Below are 15,497 nucleotides of genomic sequence, written 5' to 3'. Positions count from 1 at the left end.
CCCGTCTCTACTAAAAATACAAAAATCAGCTGGGTATTGTGGCACACATCTGTAATCCCAGCTACTCAGGAGGGTGAGGCAGGAGAATCGCTTGAACCCGGGAAGCGGAGGTTGCTATGAGCCAAGATTGTGCCACTGCACTTCAGCCTGAATGACAGAGCAAGACTTCCTCTCCAAAAAAAAAAAAAAAAAAATGCAGGAAAGGCTGGGCACAGTGGTTCACACCTGTAATCCCAGCACTGTGGGAAGCCAAGGCAGGCAGATCACCTGAGGTCAGGCATTCGAGACCAGACTGGCCAACATGGTGAAACCACTCCTCTACTAAAAATACAAAAATTAGCCAGGTGTGGTGGCACATGTCTGTAATCCCAGCTACTCGAGAAGCTGAGATAGGAGAATTGCTTGAACCCAGGAGGCAGAGATTGCAGTAAGCCGAGATCACGCCATTGCACTCCAGCCTGGGTGACAGAGTAAGACTCCATCTCAAAAAAAAAAAAAAAAAAGGCAGGAAGAAGTGTCTTTGAAACTTATTATTTGACATCTTCTAGTTACTTCTAACCTTGAATTATAAGCTACCACTCAGAACAGATTCAGAAGGAAATGGCCCCAGATCTGTTCTGTCACTGCAAATGAGGACACATCAGGGTACATGTGGGATAAGTCTTCACCTGTGCATCAGAGGACAGTGGGATCCACTTCACATTCATGTAGCTATGTAGCAGATGTAATTTGACCTCTAGAGACAGAATTACACTAAGAAAAAGAGAAAAAAGAAAAAATGACTTTGACCTTTTAAATGCAAAGCAATGTGCTACAGTTGGGAGGAAGGGTGGGAGAGGGCCACATGGCTTGGGACTCAAGTAGGGCTGGGTTTGAACTGTTTCTCCTCCACCAATTACTAAGCTTTATGACCTTGAGCAAGTCACTTCAAATTCCCTGAAACTCAGTTGCAGCTGAGAATGGTATAGATAGTATCTATCCTGTGGGCCTGTAAAGATAAAATAGTGTTTGGAAAGAGCCCAGTACAGTGTCTGGAAAACGGGAAATACTAGACAGTAGCCATTATATTGTTGTTGTTGTAAACATTATTTAGAAGGAGCTTTTGATAAATAGGTGAGAGCTTATTTTAAAAAAGCCATAAACTCTGGATTTGAAAATCAAACTCTCTTAGCTGTGACCTAGTGGCAGCAGCCCAGAGAAGGAAGCACTAGGTAAGTGTTAACGGAGGAGCTTTCCCATTCATACACTCTCCAGCAGGAAGCTGAGGCAGGAGGCAGAAGGAAGGCTTAACAAGCCACAGGGAGGTAGGCTGGAGGCTGGTCAGGGAGGGAACATGTTTTTCTTGCTATTAGTTTAAATTTCAGAGAGGCAAAAACTCAAAGCAAACTATTTTGATCAACTCTTTAAAACCCCTCTCACTTGCACTGAGATAAGACATGTGACTTGATTATCCTGATTTTCTGATCACTGTTTTAGGGATGTATCAGTGTAAGAATACTTTTCCTATTGTAAAAAAAGAACAAGTTGAGATCCCAGGATTCCCATCTCTTTCAGAGGCAGAAAAAGCAGCTGCACGATGAAAGAGTCCTGGTGCCCAACCTGTCTTCCACCTCTCCATCTTCCCAAAGAAACTGGCCTTAGCTTGTGACTGTCTTGCCTGAGCTGAGAAAAAATCCCTGGCATATGGGATGCTGCATGTGGAAGAGATCCCAGCTACAAAGTAGATGAAAAGACTAGACCTGGCTTACCTGGCCAATCGGACATTGTCACTGTCATCTTTGCCCCACTCCCAGCCCTTTCCAGGGTCCACGGCAAAGTGCAAGGGCAGCAGCTTATACTCTGAATCTGTAAGTGGGATCACAGCTGGGGAGGAAGAAACATATCATCAAGGAGTCTCCTTGAGGAGAGAGAAAGGCAATTGAACACAGACTTACTTCACTAAAATCATACTAAGGTCTTTAATTGTGGTCACTTCTCAATTCTTACATGTGAATTACCAATGTGGTAATTACCAATGTGGCATTAACACCAATTAGCCAGTTTTCCCCCTACCATGTGGCATACTCTTTAGGCCACAAATCTCCCTGAGTCCCCACCAGTCAGTCAAATAACTCTCATGATGTTTTTTCCAGTTAATGTATATTCAGAGAATTCAGTCATAATTTAAGACAAACATAGCAAACCATCATTTAGAAGGTCCTACCACCTTACCCATAAGCCTTTACTCCAGAAGAGGGAATACAGGTCTTGCTTTTCTCCCAGACCTTTTTTTTTTTTTTTAATTTGAAAACTCTGACATAACTTATAGCTTAATAAAACAGTATAAACACGACCTGTCTGGGCTTGCATGTCACTGAATTCTTTCCTCCCACATAGATCTCATTCCATTTTTTCCAAGTGAAAATAATGCAGACCAAAAGACACGTCATTCAGCACCTTGTTCCTTGGTATTCTCCTTCTGCTCCATGGACACTAGTGCAGAAAAGTGGGCCTGATCATAGGCGAGCACCAGAGGGGAGCGGTGACACTGGCTGGCTGGGACCTCCAAGGGCAGATAGATTCCTCCGAAGGGAATAGGGGCAAACGCTGCAGGAAACCATGAAGATTATTGTGAAGGCTGTGTTTCTGCCTTATGGACAATCCTTCACCCCACTCTGCCAACTGAGTCCCTGCTTTCATTCCAACATGTTTAATAATTCTTTCCTAAGAACCCCTGTGAATTAATCCCAACTGCTTTACTCAGGACCTCTTGAGAATTTTGCACTATTCTAATTGATACCTTGCTTTTTCCCCAATGGTCTATATATCCCATTTCCCTGCCTTCCTTCCAATGCTTAGCCTAAGGCTTTGCAAAAGGGATTGCTCAGGATGGAGTGAGGACTGACTGGCTGACTCACCTTCCCCTCCAGAGTCCCTCAGCATGGTGTCTGCCACAACGACTATGGGCCTTCTAAGCACATGAGCCAGGACAAAGACGTGAAACTCTTCAAGGCTCTCATATACAGGCTCCTCAGAACTCTCCACCCTGGAATGGCGGGAGGGGAGAGAGTAGAAGGGGTGCGGTAGAAGTGAGAGAGCAGAAACAGGAGACCCTGAAGACCCGTTTTGCAGAAAGGGAAAAGGACAATTGTCCTTTCCTGGTTTTCCAGCCAGTCTTAAGGCTGCACTGATACAGCTGATTATTTTGTGCTACCATGGCTGCTTCTACTTCCGTCTCACAGATGGAAGAGATTTGAAGGCTCTGGGGTTAAAGCAGTGTTAGGAATTTTGAGGTAATCCCTATCTCTTAATATTCTTCCTATTCAATAACCTGTCTCCATTTTCTTTATCCAGTAGCTCAATGTACAACTGCATAACTTCATCCTACTTACTTTATATACTACAACCACCCACACATCACACTCATGTCTTACAAAAAAGGCCAAATACAATTCCTTTCCTATGTTCCCTCATTTAAAGAACAACCTTACCATCTACCCAGCAGCCCAATCAGAAATCTGTGAACGATTTCCTGTGCTTTATCTCTCACCTTCCAGTAATCACCTGGCTTGACCAATGCCATCTCCTATGTGTTTCTTTCCCGTCTCCCCTGGCCTGTCTTCAGTCCACCACGCTGTTTACATCCATGGCCTCTTCCTGGATTACTACAACTGCCTCTTATCTCACTCCCTTTCACTCATTATCCACTGGTGTCAACGTGTTCAATATGGAGTGACAAATTTGCTCCTGTCATTCACATACTCAATATTCAATGGCTTCCACCCCCTAAAGCAATTTTATTCAACATTGGATGCTTATTACAAATGAGGATTTCTGGGCCTTAGCTCTGTCCAACTCAACTGGACTTTTCTGGGGTGAATATCCAGAAATCAGCATTTTAAATAATTCTCCCAGATTATTCGTATGTACAATAAAAGCTGGGTAGTTTAGAATTTTTAAGTACTATGGAAAATTTCAAAATTGTAAACATGTTCGACACTAAAAATGATAACATACTCAACAGTCATGCTTCCACCACCTGGCTTCAACCTTGTTTCACCTACACTCAGTCTATTTCCCTATCTCCCCCACGACAGGGCTCTTGCCAGACTATTTTGAAGCGAATCCTGGAGATTATATAATTTCATCCACTGTATTTCAGTTTCTATCTCTGAAAAAATAAAGGACTGCCTTTATAAACAACCACTATACCATTAATATCATACTTTAAAATGTTAACAATAATTAAACACACAGACATTATTCACATTTCCATAACTGTCTTATAATCTCCATACATTCCCAACTAGTTGATGTCTTTTTTTTTCTTTTAGAGACAGGGGTCTCTCTTTGTTGCCCAGGCTGGAGTGCAGGGGTGCCGTCACAATTCAGTGCAGCCTCAACCACCCCAGCTTAGGCAATCCTCCCACCTCAGCCTCCCAAGTAGCTGGGACTATAGGCACGCACCACCATGCCTGGCTAATTTTTTTTTTTTTTTTTGTAAAGATGGGGTCTCCCTGGCCAGGCACGGTGGCTCACACCTGTAATCTGGCACTTTGGGAAGTCCAGGTGGGTGGATCACTTGAGGCCAGGAGTTTGAGACCAGCCTGGACAAAATGGTGAAACCCCATCTCTACCAAAAATATGAAAATTAGCTGAGTGTGGTGACACACACCTGTAGTCCCAGCTGCTTGGGAGGCTGAAGCAGAAAATCGCTTGAACCCAGGAGGCAGAGATTGCAGTGAGCTGAGATCACACCACTGCACTCCAGCCAACGCAAAAGAGCAAGACTCTGCCTTTAAAAAAGAGAGCGAGAGAGACAGAGAGAGAGAGATGGGGTCTCACTATGTTACCCAGGCTGGTTTCAAACTCCTGGGCTCAAGCAATCCTCCTGCCTCAGCCTCTCAAAGTGCTGAGATTACAGGCATGATATGTCACACCCAGCCTGACATATCTTTTTAGTGCATTTAAACCTGTAAGCTCCTTGTCCCTTTTTATTTTCCTTGTAGTTTACTTACTAAAAATATTGGGTCATTTGTCCTGAAGTTGCCAAAATCTAGATGGGCTACTTTGTATTCCAGTTCAATAGTGAACCACCTGTAGTTCCTAAACATATCATGTTGTTACACACTTTTGTGCCCTTAGCATAGCTCCTCTCTTTCCTTCTAATATGCTCTTAGTACAGAGCTCTCTAAACACTAGGCTGTGGAAGCCCAATGAGGACTTAAGATTTCCTGCTCCCCCACTTAGCCCTACTTACCCACCACAGTTGGCTCCATTGGTACCGAGATGCATTCGGGGTTCACTGGAGGCAAGCTTGATGAGTTCATTCCACTCCTTCTGCCATTCATCCTCTGTGTATACCAGCCCTGACTGTGTGAAGGACAGGCAGGAGACACTGAGCAATCAGAGGCTGGCTTTTAAGAAGCAATATCCATTCTACCTTATTCACTGTTACTCCACTGTCTAATCGCTTAGCACTTGGTCTACAAATTGTACTACCAAGTCAAATCTCTTCTCTCTTTCACTGTCAAGATCTATGAAAGAATAGTCCATGATCTTTTTCACACTTCTTTATCACCAATTCTGTTTTGACCTACTGCAATCTGGCCTCTGTCTCTGCCCTCCATCCTGCTTAACCACCTGCCACATACCATTTCACCTACCTGATTTTGGCAAAGAATAATGACCTTCTAATTGCCAAATTCGGTGAACCCTGATTCTCATCTTCTTTAGCCTTCACGTGGCTTATTTTCCTCTTTAAATTTTCTTTGCCTTTAGCTTCCATAAAAGTACTTTTTATTCCTCTGAACTCTGTACCTCCAAAACACTAGTGGTGTGTTAATGATTCTCACCTTGGTTCCCTCTGGGTGATCTCTTCTACTGCCATAATCTCACCCACTACCATGTATATGGCTCATGACTCCAAAATCTCCCTCTCCAGCCCAGACTTCTTAATTTCTTTTTTTAGACGGAGTTGCCCAGGCTGGAGTGCAATGGCTCACTGCAACTTTCACCTCCCAGGTTCAAACAATTCTCCTGCCTCAGCCTCCCGAGGAGCTGTGATTACAGGTACCCATCACCACGCCCAGCTAATTTTTGGTATATTTAGTAGAGACAGGGTTTCCCCATGTTGGCCAGGCTGGTCTCAAACACCTGACCTCATGATCTCCCTTCCTCAGCCTCCCAAAGTGCTGGGATTACAGGTGTGAGCCACTGCACGTGGCTGGCATTAGCTGCTATAGAGACTTCTATCATAACAGTCATACATGTTATAACCTGTTGCAATTATGTATTTATATGTCCATCTCCTCCTCTACTGTAGGATCATGTTTTATGCAATACTTCCAGGGCCTATTTTGTGACTGAAATCAATGAATATGTGCTAAGTGAAACTACAGTTTTTACCAAAGGAGAGCAGGCAGTGGTACAAGCAATTTTAAAATATATTGGCTTTAGGATGTATATAATGATATGGGAAATAAGTTTAATTTATATTAAATTAAATTCATATTAATTTTCTTTGGCTGACATTATTATTAAAATGAGTCTGCACTGCTTAACTGCACACTGACAAGAGTAGAAAGAATCTCTGGAAACATGAGGGATACTGGGAACAAATTTAATGGGAACTTTTTAAATGACACAGCTATTTTCAATTTGTAAAATGCTATCACAAATTTTACTTCAATTAAAAATAAAGAGAGTAATACCCAGGTTCTATATGGAGTGCTGCAGTCACTCCGATGGACACATCCAGAGGGATCTGGCTCCCTCTTCCGTGAGGTTTCTGCTTCTTGTTTCAACGTACATAGCCACTAGGCGGCGTACACTTCTAGCCCTTCTAGCCTTAACATTTAAGAAACTATTACTGAGCCTCAAACCAATTTCAACACAAAACAAGGAAGCTCGGGAAATCAAAACTTATTTAGTGTGGTTTTGGTACTGGGAAGCTAAAGGAAGCTGCCACAGTTCATCACCCCCATCCTCCCATCCCCACTCACAAGGTGGGTATAATGCTATGAATGGTTTAAGCTAAGACAATTATGAAGGCCACATTTTCAATATGAACTTTCACTGTGCTGAGCAAAAGACGTAAAAGAATTGCTCCATTACTAGCCAGTATTCTCTACGCATATTGGGGACTTTGAGACAGAAAGGCCAGCTGGCCAAGGATAGAACTTGGGTATTTCTGGGTCTCCTGGCTAAATACCATTATAATCTAACCCCATCTTTAGAATAATAACTATAATTCCTTTAATAACTGGAATAGGGCACACTTATGCTCTGGCTGTTGCTGTCATTTCTACTTACTAGTTGGCAGGCTCTGGTTTGGCCTTTTCCTACCTCTGCAGTGGTTAAGGTTCCACTATGATCTGAACTCAACAGTGAAGAAGCCAAAGCTGACTACTACAAAGCTGACTACTGATTTGCTTTGGGTTCTAAATTCTAGGCTAGCTCTAGCTCAGGCAAAAGCTTTCCACAACACTCAGCCAAGCTTTTGGTGCTAATAAAAAAGGTCACTTCTGTGGCTTTGCCTCTGTAGGTTGATTTCCCTTAGAAATCTTCTGGGGAAGACTGGCTGCTCAGGGACAGGATTCTGATCTTAATATCTCCTACTTTTAACAACTGGTTTATTTGTTTTTGAGAAAGAAACATAGTGTGTTCTACTGACATACTACATCTTCAGGAGATAAAATTCTAAATAACTAAAACAAAAAAAAAAAACCTCTTCTATATTATTGTCAGTTATGACAGAGCAATAAAATGAGAAAAAAAGAAAGGTGGACAAAAAAGGAAAGTTTCTAAAGAGACATTACCATATTCAATGCCAGCAAGATCCAGTCATAACATGGCAAAAAAATATATATCCATAAAGAGCAGGAGATATAAACACAGTACACAGAATCAGAGGGAAAGGAAATAGGAAGCCTCATTATTTTTATGTAAAGGCATAATGTAATCATTGAAGGGAAGTAATCAGCAAACTTTTTCTGTAAAGGGCTAGAGAGTCAATAAGTATAGGCTTTGCAGGCCACATGTTACTACTGTGCTGTTAGAGGAAGAAAGCAGTTACAGGTGTAAACATCCAAGAAATGCACAGGGCTGTGTTCTGAGAAAACTTTTTTTTTTTTCTTTAAGATAGGGTTTCACCATGATGGATCCACCCACCTTGGCCTCCCAAAGTGCTAGGATTACGGGCGTGAGCCACCACGCCCAGCTTTTTTTTTTTTTTTTTTTTTTTTTTAACAGAACAGCCATAGTTTGCCCAACCGCTGTTATGGAGAGGGCAAGTACAAACAATCCACTGTTACTGCCTTATGTAAAAGCAGCCTGAACATTTGTCAAACTCCTGAGAAGAACTGTTCAAACCCAATGAAACAGGTTTGTGTGTGATTAGAATGCTGCCTCCTTATGCTTTTTAAAATTTAAAATAAACTAAAACTGAGTATATAAAAAACAAATAGTATATATGTCCAAGAAGATTTTTAAGCATTCACATTCCTATAAGGGCTGGCAACACAAGTCTTTAAAAATTGATCTAGCCTTATTACAAGCAAAAAAAAAAAAAAAAAATCTATGGAATTGTCATAACTCATTTTGCAAAATACTGCACTAAAGTTGTAAAGCACCTATTGGGGGAGAAGCATGATGTTAGATACCTCTCTGTAGGTCTTATGCCCATCACCAGTTCTCATGACCATATAAGAAGGCATTTACCCCATGGTGTCAACTGCATTTTCTCCAATTTTCAGGATCATAAGGGGAGTCACACTGACCTAAGCACCTGGAAATATTTTCTTCTGGCAGGCACCAGGTGACTCTGGCAGCTAGGTAACTTTAGGAAACAAGGTGTTCCCACCCAAGCTCTCCCACCTCTTTATTCTGCTGTGTCTGCTGCCACCTCCAGCGCCTTTTCAATGCTTCCTTCTCAACTCCCTTCTCCATCAGTGCATACAAAGCTTTTCGCAGCATCAAGTCTCGATCATGGAAACCCCACATCCCTGTAGCAAGAAGGTATAATGGTAAGATACCTCAGCTTGATTCTGCTAATTTTTGTATTTTTAGTAGAGACAGGGTTTCACCATGTTGGCCAGGCTGGTCTCCAACTCCTGGCCTCAAGTGACCCGCCAGCCTCACCCTCCCAAAGTGTTGGGATTACAAATGTGAACCATGGCGCACCTGGCTGCAAATAATATACTGAGTTGTAAATTGGCTTTTTTTTTTTTTTTTTTTTTTTTTTTTTTTTTTTTTTTTTTTTTTTTTTTGAGACGGAGTTTCGCTCTTGTTACCCTGCTGGAGAGCAATGGCACGATCTTGGCTCACCACAACCTCTGCCTCCTGGGTTCAGGCAATTCTCCTGCCTCAGCCTCCTGAGTAGCTGGGATTACAGGCACGTGCCACCATGCCCAACTAATTTTTTTTTTGTATTTTTAGTAGAGATGGGGTTTCACCATGTTGACCAGGATGGTCTCGATCTCTTGACCTCGTGATCCATCCGCCTTGGCCTTCCAAAGTGCTGGGATTACAGGCTTGAGCCACCGCGCCTGGCCATTTTTTTTTTTTTTTTTTTTGAGACAGAGTCTTGCTTTATTGCCCAGGCTGGAATGCAGTGATCTCAGCTCACCACAACCTCTGCATCTCCTGGATTCAGTGGTTCTCCTGCCTCAGCCTCCCTAGTAGCTTGTATTACAGGTGCCCGCCACCATGCCCCACTAATTTTTTTACTTTTAGTAGAGACGGGGTTTCACCGTGTTGGCTAGGCTGGTCTCGAGCTCCTAGCCTCAAGTGATCTGCCCACCTTGGCCTCCCACAGTGTTGGGATTACACGTGTGAGCCTGTAGCCACTGCGCCTAGTCCTTACTTTAAATTATTAAGCCTATTTACAGCACAGTGGCTCCCACCTGTAATCATGAATACCTAAGAGGCTGAGGCAGGAGAATCACTTGAACCCAGGGGCAGAGGTCCAGCCTGGGCAACAGAGTGAGACTCTGTCTCAAAAACTAAATGGGCTGGGCACAGTGGCCCATGCCCATAGTCCCAGCACTTTGGGAGGCCGAGGCAGGCGGATCACAAGGTCAAGAGATCAAGACCATCCTGGCCAACATGGTGAAACCCTTCTCTACTACAAATACAAAATTAGCTGGGCGTGGTGGTACAAACCTGCAGTCCCTGCTACTCGGAAGCCTGAGGCAGGAGAATCCCTTGAACCTGAGAGGCAGAGGTTGCAGTGAGCCAAGACGCACCACTGCATTCCAGCCTGGTGACAGAGCAAGACTCTGATAGAGAGAGACTTGGTCTCTAAATATGTAAATAAATAAAGTAAGTGTGTGTCACAATGGACTGCTAAAACCATATCTTTTTCATATACCAAAAGAATAAATATTAAGTAGAACTGAACACATACACACATCTAGCTATGCATCGCTGGCTTGCTCCTACTCGTTACTCCCTGGGTCAACTCTCAGAGCCGGCCCAAGCCAATACCTGTGCTTCCTTCACTATCTAACTAGCAAAAGTACGGTTCACTCCCATTTCCTCTTGCACCAACATAAACACATAAACACACACACACACACACGCAAGCACGCACAATCTTGATCTGAACCATCACTTCTGCCTAAGATCAAGGTTGTCTGGATGGAGTCCTACACACGAGATTTGACTCAATTGCTTCCTTTCTGCAGGGAAATGGAGCACTGCTTTGAAGACTCACCAAGGGAGGCTGCATGCAGGAGGCAGTTCCCATCTCCAGTTGTTGCCAAAGGAAGCAGCCTCTGACAGGTGGGGTCCACACTCACCCACCAGTTCAAACGCCCTGTGGAAAGAAGAGAGTGGAGAAAAAGGAGTAGATTATCCATGAAGCCCTTGCCACCGTATTTCTAAAACAGACTCCAAAGCAGCCTCCTCTAGGAGGCCTACCAAGAATAAAACCATTACTCGATTACTCTTTACATCTTTTTCACTTATATTTAGTCAGTCAGAAACTTGTGAGCACAATTGGTTAGATCAGTGAGTAGATTAATTTTGTCCCAAAGGGACACTGGCACTGAAGATATGTTTGCATGTCACAACTGGTAGGGGAATCCTACTGGCAACCAATGGGTAGAGGCCAAGGATACTGCTAACCATGATGTAATGCACAAGGCAGCCTGCAAAACAAAGAATTATCTAGACCAAAATGTCGATAGTGCCAAGGTTGAGAAACCCTGGGTTAAATGGCGAGGCCAAGGACATAAGTTGAAACTGCTGACTTCTAGGACCGGCTCTGATTCCTTCCCTCCACTCAGGAGACCAGTATATATTACAGCAACAAAGCTCAGCAAAAATCCATCATGAACAAAACAAAAACAACTCAAAGCATGTATTTAAAGTGTCTTATGAGTACCATCTGCATATATGACAGCATGTCGGCATGTGTGGGGTGTGACTTTAAAAAGCATAAGCAATAAGACAAAGTACATAAAATACCCAAGAAAATAAGTCATAATTCTGTACAGTCATCCCACAGTTGCCAACCCATTATTTACATGAGGAAAATATTTTATGAGTGATGCGTAAGTTTTCTTGAACTACTGTGGAGCCTAGTTTCTCGAACTACTTAAAGAAAAAGTAGCTTATAATCTCCCCAGCGGTGATAATTTATTATCTTAAAAAAAAAAAATTACAAATTTCTGGTAACAAGAAATCTTTCTTATCAGAAAAAAAAAGAAAAAAGAAAAAAAAATTACGAATAGATGTATGTGGTTAGAAGGTTACAAAATGAAAAATAAAACCTTCCTTTCATGCCCCCATCTAACTCCAGTTCTTCTCCCATGCAAGCATTTTAATGCCTGATAAGCTTTTCCAGAACTTCCAGCTGTCTCACCCTATGACAAGAATCAATTTTAATAATAATTTAAGATAAACACAATTACAAAGGTAAATAAATTTGGGGGGACAGGTTCAGTACTGTGCATCATCTACAGCATTAGCCATTTCTGTTCACAAGGGTGTTCCAGGGCGAATTATAATTAGTTGTATTTTTGTCATGCATTGATTTCAAGTATTGATTCCTAGGCCTTTGCATATGTGTATCTGGTTTCTCTTCCAACAAACAGGAAATTTCCAGGGTAAAGTATCTAATCTGTATCCTTTCTTTAACGTCAGCACAAGTTCATCCCACTGACTCCTGACTTTGACTGCAATCAGATCACACACTGGATCTACTGATCCACAACTGGATGCTACTGATCAAGCCCAGACCGTCCATCTGGTTGCCTGTAGGTGGAGAGTAGAGGGGGAAAAGCATGGGAAAGGAAACACTCACTGACCTGCCTGTTCCAAGGCGACCAGCATGGACTGCTCAATGAGATCTCTCTCTATGAAGCTGCGGAAGTCTTCATTATACACAGTAAGATCTGGAAGCTGGAAGGCACAGATGGGCATTTCCAGGGGGTGCTCATTGCTCCCCCCACCCCCACCATTGGAGGAGACATGGGACCGGGCCAGGGAAACAATGCTGGAGCTGGCGTGGGAGATGCCCCTAGACAGGCGTTTTTCTGCAATGAGAAATGGAGTCACCTTAGAACATACACAGCCCACTTGGAGAACTCTCCAGTTGATGTGCTGATAGTTACCTCTCAACAGGGTTTATAGTCAGAGAAAAACTAAGTCTAACTGACTGGTGAATTTCACAACCCTTTTTCTGAAGCCAATTGTTTGGAGAAATATAGAAAATATTTTGCAGGCACTCACATTAGCACCAACTATCCATTTCTCTTTCTACTCTTGTCTGGAATTTGCCTCGTCTTCCCCTCCCTCTGACTCTGTCTTCCTCCACTTGCACTTCCCAATGTGATAGGGACCCATTCATTTAGCAAGTTGGTCATTGTTTGGTGAGAGGAGAAGGGAATAACGGAAGTGAGGTTTCACTGGAGTTTGTCAAATAATCTCTCTGGTAATTCTCAAGGTCCTGGAAAGCACTTTTCTATAATGGAAACCTTTTTCCATTACAGAAAAGAAAATCCTTTGGGAGGCTGAGGTGGGTGGATCACCTGAGGTCAGGAGTTCGAGACCAGCCTGGCCAACATGGCAAAACCCAGTATCTACTAAAAATACAAAAATTAGCTGGTGTGGTGGTGCACCCCTGTAATCCCTTGGGAGGCTGAGGTGGGAGAATTGCTTAAACCTGAGAGGTGGAGGCTGCAGTGACCTGAGATTGTACCACTGCATTCCAGCCTGGACAATAGAGAGAAACCCCCATCTCAAAATAAAATAAAATAAACAATGTATCTTACACATTTGGGAGCTTTCTTCCTACATCAATAACATTTACTTATATTGCTTACCAAAACTTTTCTCAATACTCATATTTATCAGAAATTTATAGGGACGCTCAGTTCTTAAACAGTTTATAGAGGAGAACAATAATGTAGACAGTACCCCATATCATTTAATTTGTTTCGAACACATGACACTTGTAATTCCCAAGCAGATATTCCACTGTAAGTACAATTTGTTCAACGTAGTATTACAGTTCATTTGCATGGCTTCAGTTATGTAATGATTTAATGATGATCCACAGGGGGAAAAATTTCAAAAGCATGTTGCGTAGCCTCTTAATACAGTATTTGCCAGAGATGCTGCACAAAATAAACTGAGTTATCTAAACTAATTTTATTTTAAAAATATTTTTTAGTTTTGTTTTTTGTTTTTCTTTTTGAGACAGAGCTTCACCCTTGTTGCGCAGGCTAAAGTGCAACGGTGTGATCTCAGCTCACTGCAACCTCTGCCTCCAGGGTTCAAGCAACTCTCCTGCCTCAGCCTCCTGAGTACCTGGGATTACAGGTGCCCACCACCATGCCCAGCTAATTTTTGAATTTTTAGTAGAGATGGGGTTTCACTATGTTGGCCAGGCTGGTCTTGAACTCAGGTGATCCACCCGCCTCGGCCTCCCAAAGTGTTGGGATTACAGGTGTGAACCACTGTGCTGCCCTTGTTTTTGTTCTTTGAGATGGAGTCTTGCTCCATCACTCAGGCTAGAGTGCAGTGCTGCAATCTTGACTCACTGCAACCTCCGCCTCCCAGCTTCAAGCGATTCTCCTGCCTCAGCCTCCTGAGTAGCCAGAATTACAGGCACGTGCCAACATGCCCAGCAAATTTTTTTTTGTATTTTTAGTAGAGACGGAGTTTCTCCATGTTGGCCATGCTGGTCTCCTCAAACTCCTGGCCTCAAAGTGACCTGCCAGCCTTGGCCTCCCAAAGTGCTGTGATTACAGGCGTGAGCCACCACGCCCACCTTAAAAATATTTTTTAGGTATTCTGAAACTACCACATAGGCTGGCCATGGTGCCTTACACCTGTAATCCCAAAACTTTGGAAAGCCAAGGTGGAGGGATCATTTGAGCCCAGGAGTTCTAGATCAGCCTGGGCAACAGAGTGAGACCTCATTTCTACAAAGAATCAAAAATTTAGCTAGGTGAGGTGGTGCATGCCCATGGTCCCAGCTACTTGGGAGCTGTGTTCCACCAGCCTCACTCCAGCCTTGGGAAACAGAGCAAGACCCTGCCTTAAAAAAGTACCATGTGCCTATGATTTTAAAAAATCAATATACTATCAAAAGGTATAAAATGATTTCACAAGGAAGTCTTCTTTTCATTCAAAATTCCTGATCCCTTCCCGAGAGGCAAACTTTTGTATCCTTCTAGAAATTTTTGTGCATATATAGCTTTCAATTTTTTTTTTTTTTTTGAGATGGAGTTTCGCTCTTGTTGCCCAGGCTGGAGTACAATGGTGCAATCTTGGCTTACTGAAACCTCTGCCTCCTGGGTTCAAGCAGTTCTCCTGATTCAGCCTCCTGAATAACTGGGATTACAGGCATGCGCCACCATGCACAGCTAATTTTGTGTTTTTAGTAGAGATGGGGTTTCTCCATGTTGGTCAGGCTGGTCTCAAACTGCCGACCTCAGGTAATCTGCCCGCCTCAGCCTCCCAAAGTGCTGGGATTACAGGTGTGAGCCACTGTGCCCGGCTAAAATCATCTTTTAAAACACAAATGAGAGTACACTGTATGCTACATACATTGCATTGTGTCTTACCTTTCAGAAAACTTTTGTTTTTTCACGTAGTGTCTCTGTCACCCAGGCTGGAGTGCGGTGGCGCAATCTCGGCTCACTGCAACCTCTGCCTCCTGGCTCAAGCAATTCTCCTGCCTCAGCCTCCCAAGTAGCTGGGATTACAGGTGTGTACTAATTTTTGTAATTTTAGCAGAGACAGGGTTTCACCATGTTGGCCAGGCTGGTCTTGAACTCCTGACCTCAGATGATCCACCAGCCTTGACCTCCCAAAGTACTGCGATTACAGGCATGAGCCACCACACCCAGTCCCTTTCTGAATCGATTTTAGAAATTTTTCCAGCCGGGCGCGGTGGCTCAAGCCTGTAATCCCAGCACTTTGGGAGGCCGAGGCGGGTGGATCACGAGGTCAAGAGATCGAGACCATCCTGGTCAACACGGTGAAACCCCGTCTCTATTAAA

General features: G+C 43.2%; 1 protein-coding gene across 4 annotated transcripts in view; it reads right to left on the bottom strand.

Annotated features, from left to right (window-relative positions):
* Window positions 1–15,497, bottom strand: part of OTUD7B (OTU deubiquitinase 7B) — a 69,615-nt gene that overhangs the window by 9,329 nt on the left and 44,789 nt on the right. For 3 of the 4 annotated variants that reach the window (XR_005203070.1, XM_017546396.2, XM_017546397.2), the window contains exons 4-11: window positions 12,294–12,521; window positions 10,697–10,798; window positions 8,857–8,984; window positions 5,240–5,352; window positions 2,898–3,025; window positions 2,437–2,586; window positions 1,749–1,863; window positions 669–753 (exon numbers count right to left, since the gene is read on the bottom strand). Coding sequence is in view for 3 of the 4 variants with exons in the window: in XM_017546396.2 (XP_017401885.1) it covers window positions 669–753; window positions 1,749–1,863; window positions 2,437–2,586; window positions 2,898–3,025; window positions 5,240–5,352; window positions 8,857–8,984; window positions 10,697–10,798; window positions 12,294–12,521 (1,049 nt within the window). In the remaining variant the exon portion in view is untranslated. The remainder of the gene's footprint in view (window positions 1–668; window positions 754–1,748; window positions 1,864–2,436; window positions 2,587–2,897; window positions 3,026–5,239; window positions 5,353–8,856; window positions 8,985–10,696; window positions 10,799–12,293; window positions 12,522–15,497) is intronic. The other variant, XM_017546398.2, reaches the window with a different exon arrangement.

This window comes from Cebus imitator, unplaced genomic scaffold (genome assembly GCF_001604975.1).
Source record: "Cebus imitator isolate Cc_AM_T3 unplaced genomic scaffold, Cebus_imitator-1.0 Scaffold188, whole genome shotgun sequence".
Classification (NCBI taxonomy): Eukaryota; Metazoa; Chordata; class Mammalia; order Primates; family Cebidae; genus Cebus; species Cebus imitator.
Note: the sequence above shows the minus strand (reverse complement) of the source record. Positions and strands in the feature narration are given on the sequence as shown.